This window comes from Cydia fagiglandana, chromosome 1, assembly GCF_963556715.1.
Source record: "Cydia fagiglandana chromosome 1, ilCydFagi1.1, whole genome shotgun sequence".
In the NCBI taxonomy this organism is placed as follows: domain Eukaryota; kingdom Metazoa; phylum Arthropoda; class Insecta; order Lepidoptera; family Tortricidae; genus Cydia; species Cydia fagiglandana.
This window is the reverse complement of record NC_085932.1, coordinates 14,916,689-14,938,081: the sequence shown is the minus strand read 5'-3', so window position 1 is coordinate 14,938,081 and position 21,393 is coordinate 14,916,689. Positions and strand designations below refer to the sequence as shown.

The 21,393-nt window shown below is 36.4% G+C and overlaps 1 protein-coding gene across 7 annotated transcripts in view; it reads right to left on the bottom strand.

Annotated features, from left to right (window-relative positions):
* Positions 1-21,393, bottom strand: part of LOC134665706 (CUGBP Elav-like family member 1) — a 385,067-nt gene that overhangs the window by 328,643 nt on the left and 35,031 nt on the right. For all 7 annotated transcript variants that reach the window (XM_063522758.1, XM_063522669.1, XM_063522678.1 and 4 more), the window contains exon 3: positions 10,482-10,548. In XM_063522758.1, coding sequence (XP_063378828.1) covers positions 10,482-10,548 — 67 coding nt within the window. The remainder of the gene's footprint in view (positions 1-10,481; positions 10,549-21,393) is intronic.

The window sequence follows — 21,393 nt, the reverse complement described above, 5'->3', positions numbered from 1 at the left end:
ACTATGAAAGGTGTCTGTTGAATCAGATAAAGGCCCGTCTGCAAGGTAAAAATGAAACTGTCAAATCTTTTATAAATATAATGGAAAACCTTTTCTTGAGATTGTCTAGGCCTTTGTCTGAAACCGAACAATTAGATATTATCACTACTAACATGAGTCCTTTCTTTATATCTAGGTTGGCACTTACAGAAGTGCACACTATTAGGGAACTGAAGGAAATTTGCGCACGTTTAGAGTTGTCGAAGTTCAGGTGTGAGAATAGAGGTTACTTGAGTACTGGCAGGGATACCATTCTGCCAAACTTCTGTAGTGTAGGAGCAGATATAGTTCCCTTAACTCCTAAGCCTGGCGGTAGTAATGTGCGTGATAACACTCAAAGACAGGCAAGTGGTGGCACTGTGCTCTGTGGAAAGTGTGGTGGTGCACATCACCATTCTAGGTGTGACATTCACCCAAATCCCATCTGCTTCAGATGCAAAAAACCAGGCACCATCACCAGGTATTGTGACTGCTCAAAAAACTGAATAGGGGGTCGGAGACTATGGGTAATTTCACTGAATCACATGTCTCTGACCAAACTTTTGCTATGCCAAACAATTCATGTCTTGCTAATAAACAAAGCCACTATCCTACTAGGCCGCTGTTTAAGGTTGATGATGATGATGATAGGCCATTTTTGAATGTAGGTATTTTTGGACTGGAATGTAATGCATTGGCTGATTCAGGAGCAGCTGTCTCACTGCTGAGCGAGGATGCTTTAAAGACTTTACGCGACGAGGGGCTCACTCTCATTTTGAGGCCTCCAAATAAAAACTTAAGTGTAGGTAATGGGGCATACTTACATATGGTAGGTTATGTAGAAATCCCTGTAGCTTACAAACATGACCTGCATTTTATAAATTTCTATATTTCTACAGATATTAACATGCCCATGATACTAGGGGTAGATTTCTTGAGGAAATTTGGGCTCTGTAAGGACATACTAAAAGAGGTGCCGCCGGAGGAGGTCCCTTCTGGTAAGGTGAGCATCATTTCAAATACCAATATACACTTGCATAGATTTGAGGACTTGAGTGCACAACAAAAGTCACTTTTGGAAAATTTAGTATTAAAATTTAAGTCTATAGCGGCTGACAAAGATACTTTAGGTTGTACTGCTTTGGAGGAGCATGTAATAGACACGGGGAATAGTTCTCCAATTAAGCAAAAATATTATCCTATACCCTATCACCACCGAGATTATGTTAGGAAAGAGATAGATGAAATGTTGAAATTAGGCATTATTGAAAAAAGTAATTCTCCATGGAGCAGTCCAATTTTGTTAGTACCAAAGGCGAATGGTGAACTCCGGATGTGCCTGGATAGTAGAAAGTTAAATAGTGTCACTAAGGTAGACTCCTATCCCATGCCCAGAATACAAGAGGTTCTAGATTCCCTCAGTAATGCTAGATACCTAACCTCTCTAGATCTAAAGTCAGCTTTCTTTCAGATACTGCTATCACCCGATTCTAGGGAAAAGACTTGCTTTGTCGTGCCGGGTCTAGGAGCCTTTCATTTCAGGCGTATGCCATTTGGGTTAGTAAATTCGACTGCTACCATGATGAGACTTATGGATAAAGTATTTGGACCTGAGTTTGCAAACAATGTATTTTACTATGTAGATGACATCATAATAGTCTCTGACACCTTTGAAAAACACGTATCTCTGCTGGAACAGGTCTGTGAAAAGCTGAGACAGGCAGGTCTAACTATCAATTTAGAAAAGTCAGTCTTTTGTAGGCCATCTTTGAAATTCCTAGGGTATGTAGTGGATCACAGGGGCTTGAGAACTGACAGTGATAAGATTAAGGCCATAGTAGATTATCCTCGCCCTACTAATCAAAAGGAACTCAGACGTTATTTGGGAATGTTATCTTGGTATCGCCGATTTATAAATAATTACTCCACTGTTTGTGCTCCTTTAAATAGGCTCACTAGGAAGTTGCAAAAGGGGCAAGTTTTCCAATTTACAGAAGATGCTGAGGAGGCTTTCAGGATCAGCAAGGAACTGCTGGTATCTGCACCTATATTATGCATGCCTAGGTTTGACCGTCCTTTCATAATTACCACAGATGCATCAGAGGTCGGCCTTGGCTGTTCCTTATCACAGCTGGATGATGATGGCCATGAGCATGCTGTTGCATATGCCAGTAGGGCACTTGTCGGTGCTGAAAGAAATCACTCCACTACTGAGAAAGAGCTAAATGCGTTAATTTTTGCCCTAGAAAAGTTTAGAGGTTACATAGAGGGTTCTCCTCATAGAACTAAAGTTTACACTGATCATAGTAGTCTAAAATGGTTAGTAAGTTTGAAATCTCCAACAGGACGCCTGGCCAGATGGGCACTGCGTCTTTCTCAATTTAACTTTGATGTTCATTATCGAAAGGGTTCTGAAAATAAACTTGCGGATGCACTTTCTCGTGCTCCCATCGTTTCTGGTAACTTAAATTGTATATATCCAATTGGTTCCATACAGGATACTTGGTTTACTAACTTATTTGCTAGGGTGGAAAATACTCCACACAAGTATCCAGACTATAGGATAATTAATGGGAATTTATACAAGCGTGTCAGGGACAAGAATCCGTTAGCTAAAGACTGTGAATGGAAACGAGTAGTACCATTAGAGCTGAGACAGGATATACTGAAACAGTGTCATGATAGACCAGATGCGGCACACTTGGGTGTATTTAAAACCTTTAAACGGGTTTCACAAAGTTACTTTTGGCCCCGAATGCTAGGAGACATAAAGAAATATATTAAGAAATGTTCAATTTGTTTGGCATACAAAAGTAGCAATGAGGCATCTCCGGGGTTGATGGAACATCCTAAGCGCATACAAAGACCATGGCAAGTTATATGTACAGATATTCTCGGACCATTACCCAGAAGCTACAAGGGCCATACTTTTGTTCTAGTGGTCAGTGACTGTTTCACTAAGTATACATGTCTTTTCCCCATGAGAAACTCTTTGGCTAAAACAGTAGTAGATATCATTGAAAATAATGTGCTGTTAAAGTTTGGTATTCCCCAATGTATCATAATGGACAATGGCCCTCAGTATATTTCTAAGCACATGCAAAATTTGAAGGATAAATATAAAATACCTAAACTGTTTTATAACTGTAGGTTCACTCCACAAAATAATCCCGCGGAAAGAATTATAAGAGTAGTAGTCACTGCTATCGCATCTTATGTAGGTAAGGACCATCGCAAATGGGCAGAGGAGTTGAGTGGAATTGAGTTTGCTATTAATACTGCAGTTCATGAGGTCACTGGACGCAGTCCCTATTTTCTAAATTCTGGAAGGGAGGCTGTATTGTCAGGTGAATGGTATCCTGCAGGACCTTTGTCAACGGAGGAGTTGGTATTTGTTGATAGATCTTTGTATTCTGCTATGTTAACTCACCTCAAACCGCTGTTTGAGAATGTCAATGAACGCCTACAAAAGGCCTATCAACGTAGTAGAATGTACTATAATCGCAATAGAAGGTCTATTGAGTACGAGGAGGGTCAAGTTGTCTATAAAAAGGAATATCCACTCTCTGATGCTAGCAAGTTCTTCACACAAAAGTTAGCCCCAAAGTTTAAAATGTGTAAAGTCAAAACGAAAATATCAGCTGTTACTTATGAGTTGGAGGACTTAATTACTGGTAAATCGATAGGTATATGGCATGTCAAGGACATTCTGAAATCACAACCTGTGGGCTTGAACACCGATGCAGTTACCTAACTTTCACACTTTCTAAATTGCTTTTCATAACGTTTGTCATGTCTTAACCTCTTTCTTTCAGTAAAGTGAAGTGAATCAGTGCTTTGTGAAGTGAAAATGGTGATTACAGTGCAGTGATGTGTTATCCCATGTTCCCTTGAACATTGGATGAAGTTTCAATCCCATCTGGAGCGAAATTTTTTTATTATGCACTCGTAGATAACCTCCATTTTCGATTCCTTTGGCGCTTACGACCTTTTGGAATGGGAAGCCTATACGTCAAACTGTATGCGTTCCGTTTCACTTAAAACTTAATTGGATCTGTGTTCAAGTGTTAGTTCTTGTGTTCTATATTATGGAAATAATTTAATGGTGTGTTCCTACACATAGTGACACTAGAAAAGGGGAGACTGGGGAAATTTAGTGCCCATCTCTTTTAAAACTCTAATTTTTTATAATAACTTTAAACTTTAATTAGAAATTGAAGTTTTCTGGGTAGGTACGTTCTGTTTGTTGTGCACTGTTTCTCTCTCTATAAACAGTGTATGGGAAATTGTTTTCACTTCTGTTGAGACAAATTCTTAAGGACTTATACTTACGTAACTTTATATTTTGATAAAATAGTTTAATCTGGATGCTTCTCTTTGTATCTCGGAAAGGGGACGGTAGTCTTCGGTGTGCTTCTGCACATTTGGTACAATAGGGGAGAGAGGGGTAAAATGTGTCACTGGTTTTGACACTTAGAATATTTTGTAGTTTCTTTTAATTAGGAATGCATATGACTGCTAACTCGTGGTCTACTTAATTTCATGCATTGGATTCTCGCTTGCGGTCCGTGCATGGGGAGTTCGTGTTCTTCTGCTGCACGCCTCCATGGAGTCGATAAGGTTGAAATGTCGTTTTCTTCCTGTCCGTACACCACGTTCTGGTGTTTCTGCAGTCTACTCTTAGCTTTTAGTGGTTGTGGAGTAGGCAAAAGCTCGGACGTGCACCCCGCCTAGAATTATTCTTCGCTCGCTGCACCGCCGAGATTTACTCTCCCAATCTCTCACTAGTCGATAGTTTTCTTGCATGTTAGTTATAAACATAGTTTAACTTGGTAGTTAGGATTGTGTAAACCTCATGGCATAGCCAATATAGTTAATTACATGTTAAAAAAAAAATGTTTCACTAACATTAACATTTTTTTTTATCTAAGTTAGGTGGTAATGTTACGTTTCAAACGTAACTAAAGCAATTTCCTTTTTTTAGTTCCATACTCACAGCGACATTGTAACACAACAGGCCGAACGAGATTGTCTTCAGCGCCATCTATTCGCACAGCGAGGCACTACCACACTTGGTCGCGAGCTGTTGGTCTAGAAAACTTTATGGTTCTTATTTAGTATTCAATATTTTCTTTAATGGTTGAAATATTTAGGTTTGGTTCCTCAAAAATATTAGTACTCGGTATCGTTGGTCTTATAATATGATAATTTTCAAATATTGTTTGGGACATTGTTTGCAATGCCTGGCAAAATTCCTTGGCTCTGAGCGGGGTTTTTGTTTGAAAAAAGTGACAGGAGAGGAAATTGATTGTCGAACGAGATCAAGTCACTGAGATTTCCGCAGCCATGTGAGGAAGTTGGTGCAGATATTCTCTGGTCGCTTTGTACGGGAGCCATCCCTGTAAAATATGGAAATACATCTTCACTTTTTGTAGCGAGCAAACAGAGCAATATGGCGTCCTAAATTGAATTCCTGGAGGATAATTCCTAAAGAAATATTTTTTTATAAATGTCAGCAGTGTAGCATCAATCGCTTCACTTGAGATCCGGCCTTTATGCCGGTCCCTACCCTGGGCTTTTACTTCGGGCACGTGTCGGCATTGGGCGTTGCCGTAGACGTTGGGCTGGAGCTTCGCGCTGCTCATCGCGACGTTGGCGAAGCGGGCAGGCAGCCACCTGGACACGTGGCTGACGGTATCACCGCGTGTCACCGCGACTCTTGGCTGTTCCCCTGCGTGCCTCTGGGGCAGTGCGTAGCCACGGCTTCACCGGCTTCTGCTACGGACACGTGACTCAGGTGTGGTCAGATCTATTTTTGTTATTGGCTCTCTCGAGCTCGTGACTCCTGTTGCGCATCGCGACGTTGGCGTGCTAGATAGGCGGTCACTTGGACACGTGGCTGACGGTTTCAGCACGTGTCACCGCGGCTTTTGGCTGCCACTTATGCGCCTCTGGCGTGACTTGGTCACAGCTAGGCTGCCTTCTTTCTATAGACACGTGATTTAGGTGTGCTACTAATCAATAGACTTTAATTAACTTCACGCAATAGTGGCCTCTTAATAAACTTCAAGTGCTCAGTGCATAATTAGTGTATAGACATAATGAACTTTAACTGAGACTGCGTAACCAGTCCGATAGCATAGTGTTCTTAGTATAATAATAGCATAAGCTTATTTTCTGTACTGCTAACCGTACTACTGTTTTCGTGTAAAACATTGATATTATATTTAATTGTCTCGAGCTTAAACAATAGTTTTCTTTTCCTCATCTTATTTTTACCTTTCTGTACGCCTTACAGCGTGCTGGCGCCCATTCTCTCTGTCTAAAATTAATTTTACTCATTAAATAGATTTTTAGGAATATCACAGACGTGTAGTGTGACAATAGAGCGTCAGACCCACGAACCCTGAGTACCACTGATAGTCCATAGCTCTTAAAACCCAAAACACCAATATAGCCTGTTACAACTTGTCCATGTAGGTGAAATGTTTGATCTAGGTAGTGAAAATTTGTGGTAAGTTACATCGATGTTATCTATCACACAACAAAACTGAGCGCCTTCTCTTTAGTAGGTAACAGGTCACTTTAATAAAATATAAAAAATAGACCCGGCTTCATTGCTCTATTTACCGTGATATTATAAGCTAAGATGGAGTTGGGAGAAAATGTACCACTTTGCACCGGCTGCGATCCATTAATAACTGTCGATAGCCAAACGATAGACATAGCCAGCTGTCATAACCAGTCTTCAATGGATAATGTCATTTTATTACCTTTCTGATTAATGCTTGGCGATGAATTAGTAAAGAATTAATTAAATAAGCAAATTAGGCCCACTTGCACCATTCCATTAACCCGGGCTTAATCGGTTAAACTGTTAACAAAGTGTCAAATTGTACTGGTAACCATGATAACTCCATGGTTTAACCGGTTAACCCCGGGTTAGTGAACGGTGCAAGTGGCGCTTACAAGTTGAAAGAGTGGGTTTGGCGCCACTTTTTTTTAGATTTTAGGCAAGGTATACCTACTTTTTGACAATTAAACGAAACGGAATTTCGCAATGATAAGTTGAATAAGTTGTAAGAGCTTCTTATCCTAAGCTTGCCTTGTTTGGATGATTATAGCCATAGAGATACACTATGGTCATAACATAAAACATGTGTTTTTTGTCAGAACACATGCTAATAAGGGATATCTAAGGGCTTATTTTAATTTCACAAAAGTAAATTATTTTTTTCTAAGTTTATTGAAATAAGTAAATCAATCTATTTCATCCCACCTTCCCCACAAGCAGCGGTATATAGATTTGCTCATGATTGTTTATATTATCGCTAATGCATATATATATATATTATGTTGTGCTCACATAGATACTAAAACGGTTTCCCTACAATGACATGTCCTCTCTGTGATCTAGCCTCACCCTTAGCAAAGCTAGATTTATTCGTAAATACTTACAGAATTTAAAGGAGAGAAAAATAAAGTTATGTAAACACAAAACCTAATATATTTTCCGCAACTCCTTGTATGGTTATATGTATTATGAAGACCTGGACAATAATAGACCTCTCGTACGGCCATCGGCCAGGCGTGAAATTCTGCCCAAGCGAGCAGCGCTCCGCTTGCCTGCGTGAACGCACAATGACACTAGGGGTAATATGCTATTAAAGGCCACTTAATCATAATTATATTAATAATAACTCCAATAAATGTCTTCAGATTAATGCTTTTCGTCTAAGTGTGATTCATCTCCCTCCTAGCCGTTTTCGGCTACAGCGACTGCTATGCTACAGCTAAGAGCGTCGCTGGTGCGCTCTCAGATTACTGACGTAGCCAATCCTTGCAGCAAATGTGCGGCCTCATTCGCTGCATGTCAGCAACCCTCCGACGTAGTGTGATTACTTGATTAGTGAATAAAGTAACCGCCACGACCGTGATTTTTATTGCAATTATATTATGTATTTACTTAGTGGTAATAACATTAAAATGTGCAATAATTTTTCACCTTCCGGGCTGTTTTATTGAGCTTTTTCAGTGGGAATCGGCTATTTCCTTAGTTGATATTTTTAATAACAGTTGAAACTTTGATACACATTTCTACCTACAGTTCGTTTTTTTTAGCATTAGAAAGAACTTGCAAGAAGGTAAGCGATCTTGACATGTCTTTTAATTGAAAAACGCTTTTTAAAAATCAAAAACTATTACTTATGAAGGCAGAAGAATATAAATGATCGTATTAGATTCATAATTGTTACATATTTGCCGTAACTTATTTTTAAAATGTGCTTTTCAATAAAAAAACGAACTATAAAGTAGCAATTTCACGTGTTGCTATTCTCTTATTAACCGACTTCCAAATCTCAAAGAAGGAGGTTATCAATTCAGTTGTATGTTTTTTTTTCACTAAGTACCTACATGAAATTAGCTATAAGATTGTCTTTTCCTATTACATATAAGATCGCCTATTGCCGCTTATTGAGATTACTTTACCAACCACAATACCAACAAAAGGCAGCGAAAAATATTTTATTGTAAAGTTATCAGTCTATCCCGTCAAAACGGCTTAAAGGTTTCCTGGCATAGTAAAGATCTCCAATAATTATTTTATTTTTTATTTTAATACTTGAATCAAAAAGAAATCATGATTTACTAACTGAATTAAACAGAGAAGATATTACATAAAATGTATAGCATTATGAATATTTAAGGAAATTCCATATAAAGCGGACAATATTATTTATCTTTCATCACAAGAAGCCCCTCCTGAATACCCACTCGAAGCGCAAAATTTCTAATCAGCTTAAGCATCAAGATGGCAATCTGAAACACAATCAGGCTTCAAACGCTCTCAATAGATGCATTTATGTATCAAATACATATGTTTCTCAAATCATATTTCCGACAATATCATTTCGCTGGCCGACGTAGCATGAAATACGCTTTGAGTGACTCGGCAAAGATGCCGCTAGTGTGTGCGGGATTGTTGTACAGGGGGTGATACGATGGGGAGATTAAAATAGTTCTAAGTATAGCAACGGTATCAACCAAAGTAGGACGATTAAATGTAATTTGATGCTACATTACATGTAAAAACATTAATTATGATGTTAGTTAATGTTAAGGTTGACTCTTAGAAAATGGCTTATGGCATTAATTTCGCCTTTTGTACATTTCATCTGTGTAAGAAAAATTAAGAAAATAAATGACCTAATAAATTTTAATAGTTATAATGAACATGATTTTTCTTTTTTTCCTGACTGCGACGCAAAAGACGGTTATACTTTATCAGTGTATGTTTGTTCTTTTCCCTCAGCTCAAATTCGTGGGCCGATTTTTGTGAAAAACAAAATAAAATACCATGTCGAATATAGTACCATTTCATAGTATAGATAATTTATTATAGCTGCCCAAGTGTATTCATAACAACTTGCGAAAAACATTTTTACCGAACTAATAAGGGGGTTATAACGATACGCTATATGAAACTGAAATTATATCTCGGAAATCATGCATAGGTAAATAATACTAGCTACAATAAAATTAGCTTCTACTGTGGCCCAGCACGGACAACCCGTCTGCCTGAAACCTCCGTTGTAATATTTTATCCCCCGAATCATGGTACTTCTTTTACAGTGATTTGATGATATTGCACTTTGACGAACGCAGGATTGGGGAGAAAAAAGAAACAAGATGGATGATGCAGGACGGTTGAATGGCGAGAGTCTCTCGCAAGAACGAGGGCTTTTTTTACATCAAACCCTCAAATTTACTTGCACTCCTGGCGATATTTATGTCGTTGCAAAATATGACTTAGTAGCAACTGTTAGAACCCATCTTTGATGTAACTGTTTGTCAACTTTACGATGTTATGAAAATTATGCGACCATAAGTATTACAGTCAAATCCGTATTACGGTCTTTTGATGTCGCGCGTGAGACTCCGTCTTTTATGTTGATTAAAGTGTTTTTATACTAGTAAGTATAGTTCTAATGTTATACATGTCACTTGTAATAGCATTGTACTGATTAATAATCGATACTTTATAAGGTTTTACATATTACAGGTATGCAATTCTATTATTTGGCCCATATAACCACCTTACTTATTCATAAAAATGTACAATCCTCAATTAATCAAAATTATTAAGTAAAAATTATTCAAAGTCCAAAATAAGAGTCTCATCATTCATTCATACAAATATAGAACTGTCCGATGCTGAGGCAGAATTTACTGGTGCCTACGTACGAGAAAAATGCGGCGTGGGCAACGCAGCCCTCAACAAAATCACAAAAAAATGGAAGTCAACTATTAAATGAAGCCAACAGACGACCACGTAATGCTGTTGTTTTCTTGACAATTGTACGAGTACCTATAGATTTAAAGACGAAAAAAAATACAACTTACTTGTGTATACATTGCATTGTATTGTTTATACATATAACACTAACTAATTCATCACTTACCTGTCATTTACTCCAGTCATCACCTTGAAGTCCTGAATCTCCATTTCACCCATAAATTGCGAAAAATCTGAAAAATATAAACGAAATTAGACATCCACTTACAGCTCCAATGTATTATTTTGACCATAAAGACTATACTCATACATCGCTGTTTTTCGCATTCTACTAATTATTACTTATTTATTGTAAGATTATTATAATGATCTTTAATAATAATTATACAAACAACCCGGTAAACAACCCGGGAATTGGTATTAATTTTAAATCACGTTGAACTATATTAATTTTAGCTTGAGAATCTTAAATTACGGAGAAATATTTTCGATTCCATTTTATATTCCGCGAACTTTATGTTATCGTGTAGCTATTTTAAAATCTGCTGGCATAAATTTCATCGATAGAAAATCGTAATTTCTTAATAGATAAATTTTACCTACCATTTATTGACCCAGGCATATTTCGTGTAAATATCTATAGCGTTTATAGTAAATTTTAGGTATCTATGTCAAACGGTCTCTGAGAAAAACGTATTTAACTGATTTGCAAGACCGAAGTGATCCCATAAGTGTTCCGTAAACAAAATTTTGTACGGAACACTAAAATGGTATCAAACCTATACAAAAATTAGACTAAGTATAGAGATAAACTGCCGTATTCGAACTTCAAGATATTCACAAGAGACGACGCGTACTAGATCCATTCTAGATACGTTATAGTTTAGATATCAACTAGTTCTCTTTTGCAGCGCAATTGGGGCAACCAATGTTACTTTTACGTTAGATAGAGTAAGATATCTATTAGATGTGAATTGGATCTCTTAAGTCATATCTTGTGGAAAACGTTCAAGAGTATCTCCAGAATCGCGCAAATGTCAAATTTGACAGGTTAAATCTTAAACATAATCGTTATCATATCTTAGTGATGACTAGAAGATGTCTATTTCAAAATCCGAATCGGGCCCAAATGTAGTAGCAAAGTTCAATCTCAGCTGAGTAGCAAGGGCGATCTTTTGACATTAGGTATAACTCTCAGCCCCCCCGTCACGCACTAAATTTGTCAAGTGTCCGAATGTCTGTGTAATTTGAACACAACCCGCTCCGGCCTGAATTACGTTTACCGAGCAACAGCGCGTACTGCCTGTGTCACTTACGGAGAAACGCCTCATTTATAACTGACTAGATGTAACCCTCGATTTTGGATGGTTGTACATGTAGACGGTATATTTTAAGGAGAATAAAAAAAATGTATTTCATATTGATTTTAGTGAGCGTTAAGACAAGCTCGTTCGACAAAGTTAGGATTGTTTAACTTTAAATCAAATAGCTTTGAACAAAAAGTGAATTATCTGAAAATTATGTAAGTTACGGGGAAAGGTTATAGGTAAAAATAATTTCATGTCTGACCTCAAAATCAGAGGTGACCAGTGCACTGAAATTTTGTCTAGATTTTGGTACTCACCTGTGAATAATAAGAATACTTTATTACCACACAATGAAATAAACATAGAACATTAAATAAGCTTAAAAATCAAACTATCTATAGGTCAATAAACTTGAAATAAAGGCCCTATAAGTATAACACATCTTACAATTTAATACCCTAGCTGGAGGGAACCTCGATGAAGAAAATGTTCAGACTTGAAAAAATCTTGATTTTAACAAATCAGGTTTTTAATGGAATTTATACGACACGATACCTCTTAACGCACACGTATCCAGTGTGGCATGGCTTTTATTTACTACCAAGAACTATCGTCACCCATACCAACCATTGTGCCAAGTTTCTAGCAACCAGCCGTTTCGGTATTAACTGACCGTTCCCCTGGGGATGCGTTCGCAGACGAATAGCAAATTAATAACAAACGATTTTCGACACCGCGGGCACCCTTTGGCGAATACGCAGTGATTTCGAATTCGGATCACGGCACCTCCCTTTAACGGGTTAGTGATGGGCATGACGGTTTTTTCTTGTGTAGGTTTACCCATTACAACTGTACAAATTTATATTCGTAAATACAGAAAAGGAGAACACATCGTATTTCTGAGTCGAGTTTACCAAAGCATTGCTTAAAGCTACTTAAATAAACGTCAACTACACAAGTAGTAAATACTCCAGTAGGTAATTCCCTACCACGACTACTTTATCAGTGCCGTGGCCCCATAGCCAACCTGCCAATCGCTAACGCTCCATAGCGAACGAAACGCAACTGTCACTGTCACACTGATATGGAGGTTACATATCAGAATACCGAAAACTGATTTACCTAATGTTGAATCACCTATGCTTGATTCACCTATTTTTAAATTACCTATCGATCATTTTACCTAAACATTGACTGACCTAAGTTTATAATACCTAAGCTCAAATAACCTAATGGACGAAACACCTAATGCACGATGTACCTAATGCACGTTTTACCAATTGCACGTTTCACCTAAAGCTATTATACCTAATGCACGAATCACCTATAGCTGATATACCTAATGGACGATACACCTAAAGCTGGTATACCTAATGAACGATGTACCTAAACTTGATTTACCTAATGGACGAAATACTTAAAACTGTTAAACCTATCGCACGAAATACCTAAAGTTGATATACTTCCTGCACGAATTACCTAATGTCGATATGCCTAATGCACGGAATACCTAAAGTCTAAGATATACCTAGAACAAAATTCATATCATTTTGCCGAATGATCAAGTGGCAATTCCACTCAATAATTCGTATAATTTCCCAATATTACAATAGAAACTGTTTGTTCGGATAACAACTTAAAAATACACTTTTTGAAACGCTACTTTTAGGTAGTAGAATGATTTTGTAAGTCTGATACAAAATTAGTTATCTTATCAAAGACTTAATTTTTGTAAATTAACATCATGACGATGAAATAAAAGTCGGTTTTGGCACTGTTTGGTCGCAGTTAACCTAACACGCTCCTCCTCGCTTTACTCGTCGTCGCACCTATCTCGACTCTGGCAAATAACTAGACCTTATATTATAATAAAAAATAGTTAGCCAATTGAATGATTTGGCTTTAACCCTTAACATGGCAAGACATGAAATAATGTAGCCACCTATCACGTGGAATGTTTTTGGGGATAGTAATGAGTAAAAAAGTACTATATTTAAGAAAAAAAAATTAAAAGCATTCTGAAAGTAGGGTTTTCAGGACGTCCGTTAAAACGGACATTGCCACGAACCTTATATATTGATTTCTCCAAAGGTTGTCCTAAAAAACGGACAAAGCCGTTATACAGTTTAAGACAATAAAAATTATTAAAGAATCCAGGGCAAGAAAATTTAAAATTATTTCAACAACACACTAGTGAATGTTTGGAAAAAAGGTTTATTTATATTATTAAGACGAAAAATCTTATGGGACACATAATAATGCTATATTTTCTTCTAGTGTTGATGTGTAAAACGACCCACGTTCAGATTTATTAAACAAAAATATACATTTTAAAGCTACGTATAAATGCAAAATAGGCTCATAAAGCTATATATATAAAGCACATTACAATTATTGTAAGTAATATTACTTTACTTAAATGACCACACCATTTATCACTATGGTCTCACTGTTCTATGTCTTGCTTGTTTTCTTATTACCCGGACTACCTATCTGAAACCTAAGCTGATGGTGGAGAATAACTGTAGTTTCTGTAAAAGTTTAGATATTTTTCAGTCTCAATTGCCTTTGGCAACATTCTGGGAATATATAGCTCCTCCTTGGCGAGAACCAGAGTCTTATCCATGTCATGCTCCCAGACCGCAAGCTTTAGTTGGCGGTGCTTGACATAATTAGCTATAATAATATGTTCTTGTACCCTAGTAGAAATGCTTTGCTTCGTCTGCCCGACATATGAAAGACTAGATTCGAAATTAGCTATTTACTCTCCTGAATTTTGTAGAGATTACATTTTACAGGCCTCAGGAACAGTAACATCTTCATCATCGACTTGAAATAGGTTTTAACCGTAGGACATCTCAAGACGTGCCAATAATTTGGATACTGAAGCGAGTTATGCATTTAATGGCGAGGAATTAAGTTTTGTAGATGGAGCACTAGCGGACAGGTCGTATTTAGGTCATCAGGTCGTGTATTATGAACAAGTTTTTTCCCACAAGGACTACGTTAGACTTCGAAATTATATTTAAATACAGACAGTGCCATTCACAATGAGGCGCACTAAACTTTAATAGCACGACAATAAGAATAAAAGTACGCGTGTTCGTAAATAAACATATATTTGTCCATCATATTTGACATCCTCTTAGAAAGTCACCTGGCTGAAAAAGAGTCAGATTGGGACAAGGCAGATGTACAATCTGCCTCTAGTAAAATTTCGTCATCGTCGTCTTTTTTTATCTCACTCTTCTGAGTCAGATTGTGGAACCACCTGAGACTAAAATATAAAAAAATGTATACATATACTTATGTATAACATAACCCCAACGCAACAATAGCCTATAAAACGACGATAAATGAAAAAAATATATATCCCTAAGTATGGCAATGTCCGTTTTCTGTCACAATCTTGTCTTCGCACAAGCCGGCACTGTCCGTTTTGTGCTAAATGGTACTTTGTTACCATTACTATCGACAATGTCATAAAAATGGGACAAGATCTATTTCGCAATTTTTGACTTAGAATGAATCTATGATTTAATGAGCTTTATATTAAATAACAATGTCTAACTCATCTAGTAATAATATCAACGCAAAGAAAATACTTTGGCTATTTACTTTATATTCTATGGTGTCAGGGACAAACTCCGTCGCAAATTCAGCGAATTTCAAATTTCAACTGCCGCCTGCGCATAAACCGAATTTTGTCTGATATTGTTTTAAACTAGGAAAAAAAGTACAATTCTTGCACTTTCTTTAACGTACTTCCTTTTCTAGCTTGCACTTAGTGTTTAAACTTGGCGTCACATTTAGTACCTGTACTAAAAAAGTGACACAAACGCTTTAAGGGTTAAAATGTATACTAAATGTTGTATGCCCTAGTAATATTCTACTAAACAATAATTATATTTTTTTATTTTAGGTACATATTTCGTTCATTAAGTGCATCGACTTCAGGTATTTCGTGCATTAGGTGTATCGAATTTAGGTATTTCGTTCATTAGGTATGTTAACTTTAGGTAATTCGATCATTAGGTATACCGACTTTAGGTAATTCGTGCAGTAGGTATGTTAACTTTAGGCAATTCGATCACTAGGTATACCGAGTTTAGGTATTTCGTGCATTAGGTATATCAACATTACGTGTTTCGTGTATTAGGTATATTAGCTTTAGGTATTTTGAGTATTAGGTGTTTCAACTTTAGGTGAATCGAGCATAGGTATTCTGAGCTTATGTAAACCAATTGTAGGTGAAACGTGCAATAGGTAATTCGTTCATTAGGTGTTATGAGCTTAGGTTAATTGATCATTAGGTATTTAAAAAAATAGGTGAAACGAGCATAGGTGATTCAACATTAGGTAAATCGATTTTCGGTATTCTGATATGTAACCGATATGGAAGAGCGATAAAGAGACACAAAGAGATTCGATGGCGAAGCGCAAGCGATTGTCACCTTGGCTAGGCCACAAGCTTGTAACTTGTAATACAAGTCCTTTTTGACAGCTTTTGTTAGAAAGGGACTTCCACTTGTATTACAAGTTACAAGCTTTTGATAAACAGGGCACAGATTTAGCCCCACACTAGTGTCGCGGGCTCTAGGCGAGCGACAAATCACGCGCACTGCGGCCACCGCCTAAATGAATATTGACAACCAACTAGCGACCGAGTGGAATTGATAATCGGACCCCTAATGGTTTACGAGTATATCCAATTTTGTGTCGTTTTGAAAATTACCCTCGTTTAGTTTTTAGAAGAGATGGTTACTGATTAAAGAGTTCTTCTACGAGTAGTTCTGGATTGTTTTTTGACCCTCTGCAATATTTTTTTAACCTCACCAGCTTGTAAAGCCCTGTTTTCTTAGCGGTGGCGTCTTGTATAGCGGCCGTTTCCAAAATTACAAAATTATATTACGGCTAAATATGGATGATGTAGTATTTTGTATGGAGATGGCCGCCAAATTGAATGCCGGCACCACTATCCAAGGAAACCAGAACTTAAAGGCTCTCTTTATTCTTCAACAACTGATGAGAAAGTTGCATTTTATCTGCAAGAGTGGCAAAGTAAATATGATGCAAATTTTGAATTATAGTACGTTGAATATGATTAGGGTAACAAATTATAGAACCAAATATAAATAATATATTACGATTGAAATTGAAATTAATCGTTAAAGATTATGATTATTTTAACAACGCAACATTTAAGTAGTAATGAAAACTCTGAATAATGATATACCTAGGGTGTATTCTCGTTAATTGTTGTTATTGTATCGCATTCGTTATATTTATACCAAAACAAATTATCTTCATCAATCAGACTGTTGATTTATTTTCCATAATTTCGGAAATATTGCTCTCTAAGATAATGGAGGGAGGACGTGGCTATAGAAGAACAGATTTTGCATAATTAAAAAGCTAAAACGATTGCTTATTCAGGATGAATAATGACTAGCTATTGAGTAATTCTTGAGACGGTATCGTTATCAGACGTTGTCAAAAAGAAGACCTTATGCTTATTCGTTTAAAATGGGAATTTGTATGATTGCAGAAATAGGTATCGAAATAAATAGTATCTTACGGAAATATTTTTAAAATATTTTCAGAAAACATTGCGATAATATTTCTAAGAAACGAGTATTTACCATGTATACTTACTTAAATTTGTTTTAGTGGCTTCCCGGTGTTTCGGTACCAATGATTTCAAAAGTAAAAATAGGCCCATGTATATAAATACGACTGACTGATTCGGTGTGCCTGGGTGGACTGCTACAACGCGATTGGTTGATGCGTTCTCATCACGCGCGCGATTGGTCGTAACTAGTTGCGTTACACTACACGATTGGCTCATATTCGTGTGTGACAGCCAAAATGACACCGTTGATGACTGACTGGCACCATTATTTATATATAAGTCAATGTTCGGTACAATTACACATGTCATCTTCACGTGCTGAGAGTTCAATTGTGGTACACACCATAGATCGCTATGGTGTGACCCCCGGATTCGTTTGTTATGTGAGGTTGAGTGTAAAATTGTAAATGATCATGTTAGCTTTAAATTTTACATTACAAATACCTTTCAAACTGAAATATTAAATTACGTACCTACCTACTAAATAGTTGGTCTGGGTAAATATTGGATCGGCTCTATAGGGATTTGTGTTTTTTGTTAGTTATCTATCCATTATATATTATCAAAATTATCATAGTTTTATAGACGATTTGCAAACTAATATTCCATATAACCACTACGTATATAGACTTATGACTGCGACATTAGTCCATTACCTAAGCATTTACTACGATAATGTTTTGAGAGTACCTAGATAATTTACAACAAGATAAAAAAAGATCATACAGTCGACGTCAAAGATATGTTTACACTTTTGAACCTTACGCCTTTGTAATAAGGCGAAAAATGTATACATATCTTTGACGTCGACTGTATTTTGGGTGACGTTTAATAAACCTGAGTGTTTAAGCGTGCGTGCGGAGCTCGCTTCAGATTCTACGAAGGTCTTCCCTAACGAATATTTGATGGGCTCATCTATCTCGCAACATAATATTTTCCAGTCAATGAATAATGATGTTTTGAGTTTATTCGCAGTTCTGCTTTGACAAAACGGCTTCAAAGACTGATGGATTTGTTTACCCTTATATCTTAATACCTTATTTTTGCCAATTTAAGACAAGTGTCTCACTGCTGGATGGAAAGCGGTCCCGTTTTCATAACACTCTAAGCGCCACTTGCACTGTCCCACTAACCCGGGGTTAGCCGGTTAAACCCGGAGTTACCATGGATACCAGTACAATTTGACACTGGGTTAACGGTTAAATAGGTTAACCCCTGGTTAGTGGAATGGTGCAAGTGGCCCTAAGTAAACTAAAACAAAATATTAAAAACAAGATGTGCCTCAGTTCAAAAAAATTCCGTGCCGTTCAGTTTCTAAAATAAAAATATTCTACGCCACGTCTTCGATAACTTCCAAAGTTATCGCGGGCTAAAGTTGCTTATTTCTTCGGTGGTACCCTAAAACCATTCGACTAAACACTCCCGGGATTCAAAAAGTTTTGTATTCTTGCCTCTTTCGGCGTTATCGCACGTGCCCGTGTGACTGGCAGGTATGAGGGATTCGAATCAATTCGATATATTTCTGTACAAGACCCAAAGGTCTTAAGCATTTTTAAATCTTAAACTTAGGATCGTTACTTATCCTTTGGTAATACGACGTATCAGCAAAGTAAAACCAAGAACACATTGTTTTTTTCCGGTCGTGATTCTACGTTTGTTTACAGCCAGTATTGCATCGTGAACGAATAAAAATGGCCGCAATAAACATCTGAGCTTAGAAGGATTCTTCCACTATCATGTTTTGCGAAACATGAGTTTTGGGATTCACTAGTTTTAACTGTTCAGATTATAACATTATATTATCTACTTATGCGTTTTACAATGATTACAGTAAAAAAATTACAATGTTTACATTTATACTTCAAATGGTAACATTAAGTGAATTGAAAAATTATTACATATTATGGTTCACAACTAGTTTGTTTGTAAATTACGTACTAACCAATTTTCTAAAGTAACTATATAGAGGTAATTGAAAATGGTTAACAAAGAAGTAGCCCTCATATACTAAAAACATTAAACTAAGAAAAATCAACGCCAAGTGAATTTCGGAATGCGGTATTAGCATAAAGACGGTAGGTAATCATCGGTGTCGCGCTGCGTGGACTGAATACAGATGGGTTATGAGTCGGATCGAACTGTGTAAATTTGCCTCAAAGTAATATTCTTGGATCTTTGGGACTCGATTTGGTTTTTACGATAAAAGTAAGTTGAGTCGAGATGATAGGGTATATACATACGTACATATTATTTTATAAGAATAAAAAAACACTTGCGAGGTTAGTATAATATTGATCACTAAACTTCGGATTTCAGACTATCGGTGAATTATAATTTTTAATTATTTCATACAAAACGGTCCTCTTTGTAAAATAAAATTTACAACAGTAATATCTTTTATAAAATGTTACTACCAGACAATTTATAAATAAAATAAATCTGCCTCAGAGAGCTAGTGATGTTTGTATTAAAAGAATAAAACTGAATGAGAGGACTATTTAACAATTTTATTCTGCATTGATAGGAACCATATTATTACATACCTACATCTGAATATAAAAAGATATCAGCAATAAATTCACAGAGAGGTAATTATTTTCATGTTACATTGAACCTCGTAATGGGAGCTTAATGCTAGATCCCCCATAAATATCCCCTAATTGGAAACGTCGTTCATGCTAAGCCTCTATCCTTTACCTTTGTACCTAAGATTACAATACGTCTGCATGACATATTATACTAATGATAAAAAAATGTGACGTTCCACGCGAAAAGGTGCCTTATGGTGGTTACCTGTGAGTCGTCACAATTGAAGTTAACAAGAACGTTCTGTACAACTTGGATCAGTGATCAGTGATCACACAACAAAGCACACTTTTAAGATGTAGGTACACTAGGTACAGGTGTGTGCAGAGATTTATGAACATAAATTCATGTACCGAGAGATATCAATATCACTAATGATGTGAACATGCTTCTATTGCTGGTAGGTAAGTACCCCAGTAACAGGACAGGCATTGTTATCAGCCCTCTTTTTTAAGCCGCATAGGGGAGGGAAGCGCTAGACATAAGAGTCACTTGTGGGAGATAGTGACTCGTTTCGAAATTCTTGTCTGAGTTTTCGAGACCTGTATCTAAGTACTGAAGAAAAAAATTTAATTTAAAATGTTAGTTTTTGACGTTGTAGGTAATATATGATAATAACGATAGTTTGCCAGATCATTTTAACTTATTTAGATTGAAAAATATTAAAATTAACAATAAATGCATCAATATTATGCTTATTTAGATTAAAAAATATTAAAATTAACAAAAAATGCATCAATATTGGGGTAATAGCAGTGTATATCTCATTAGTGAGACGATGAGACAATCTCATGAGGCGCTATAATCGACTGATAGTGATAACAAGAAATCACTAAGTTAAAAATAGCATTAAAGTTTTATTAATAAATAAAAAAACCTTAAAATAAATGTTTTCCATGTAAATAATATTTAATATGATCGATTGAGCCATAAATGAGTTTTTCCTAAAAAGCTAATCTGCTTATAAAAACGACGTGAGTGCCGGGAAGATAGGCTCTTTTCTTTCTTAGATGGATTTATGTTTGTATGAAACTAAGGAACCCTCTCCATTATGTGTGGTCCAACACGCACTTTGGTTTTCGATTAGAAATCGTGAGAATTTATATAATACTATTTAAAAATGTGATTTTCATGGTGTAATTTTATTTATTTTAATCTAGTTTGATTGTAATTTTAAACGATGTTTTAATGTGAACTTTATTCGTATTCGTATTTAATTTATGTTTGAGTGACATGCTTGAATTTAATTATTTCACAACTCCTAAAAGTAGGTACTGTATAATTGTATATGTGTGCGTTAGTCACTCATATTTAGGAGCCAGTGAAAAGGATGACCAACCCTTTGTAGTAGAATTCCAATACCGAACGAATCTATAGAAAGGCCTGTGCAAGGGACACCCTATTGTAATATTTCCCTCTGTACAGTCAACACGAATACTTCAGCATAAATAAGAAGTTTTATTAAAAAAGTAATATACCTACACAACGAAAAATTAATTAAAATTATACCAAACATGCATATACATATATTGTGGCACACACCCAAGATACTA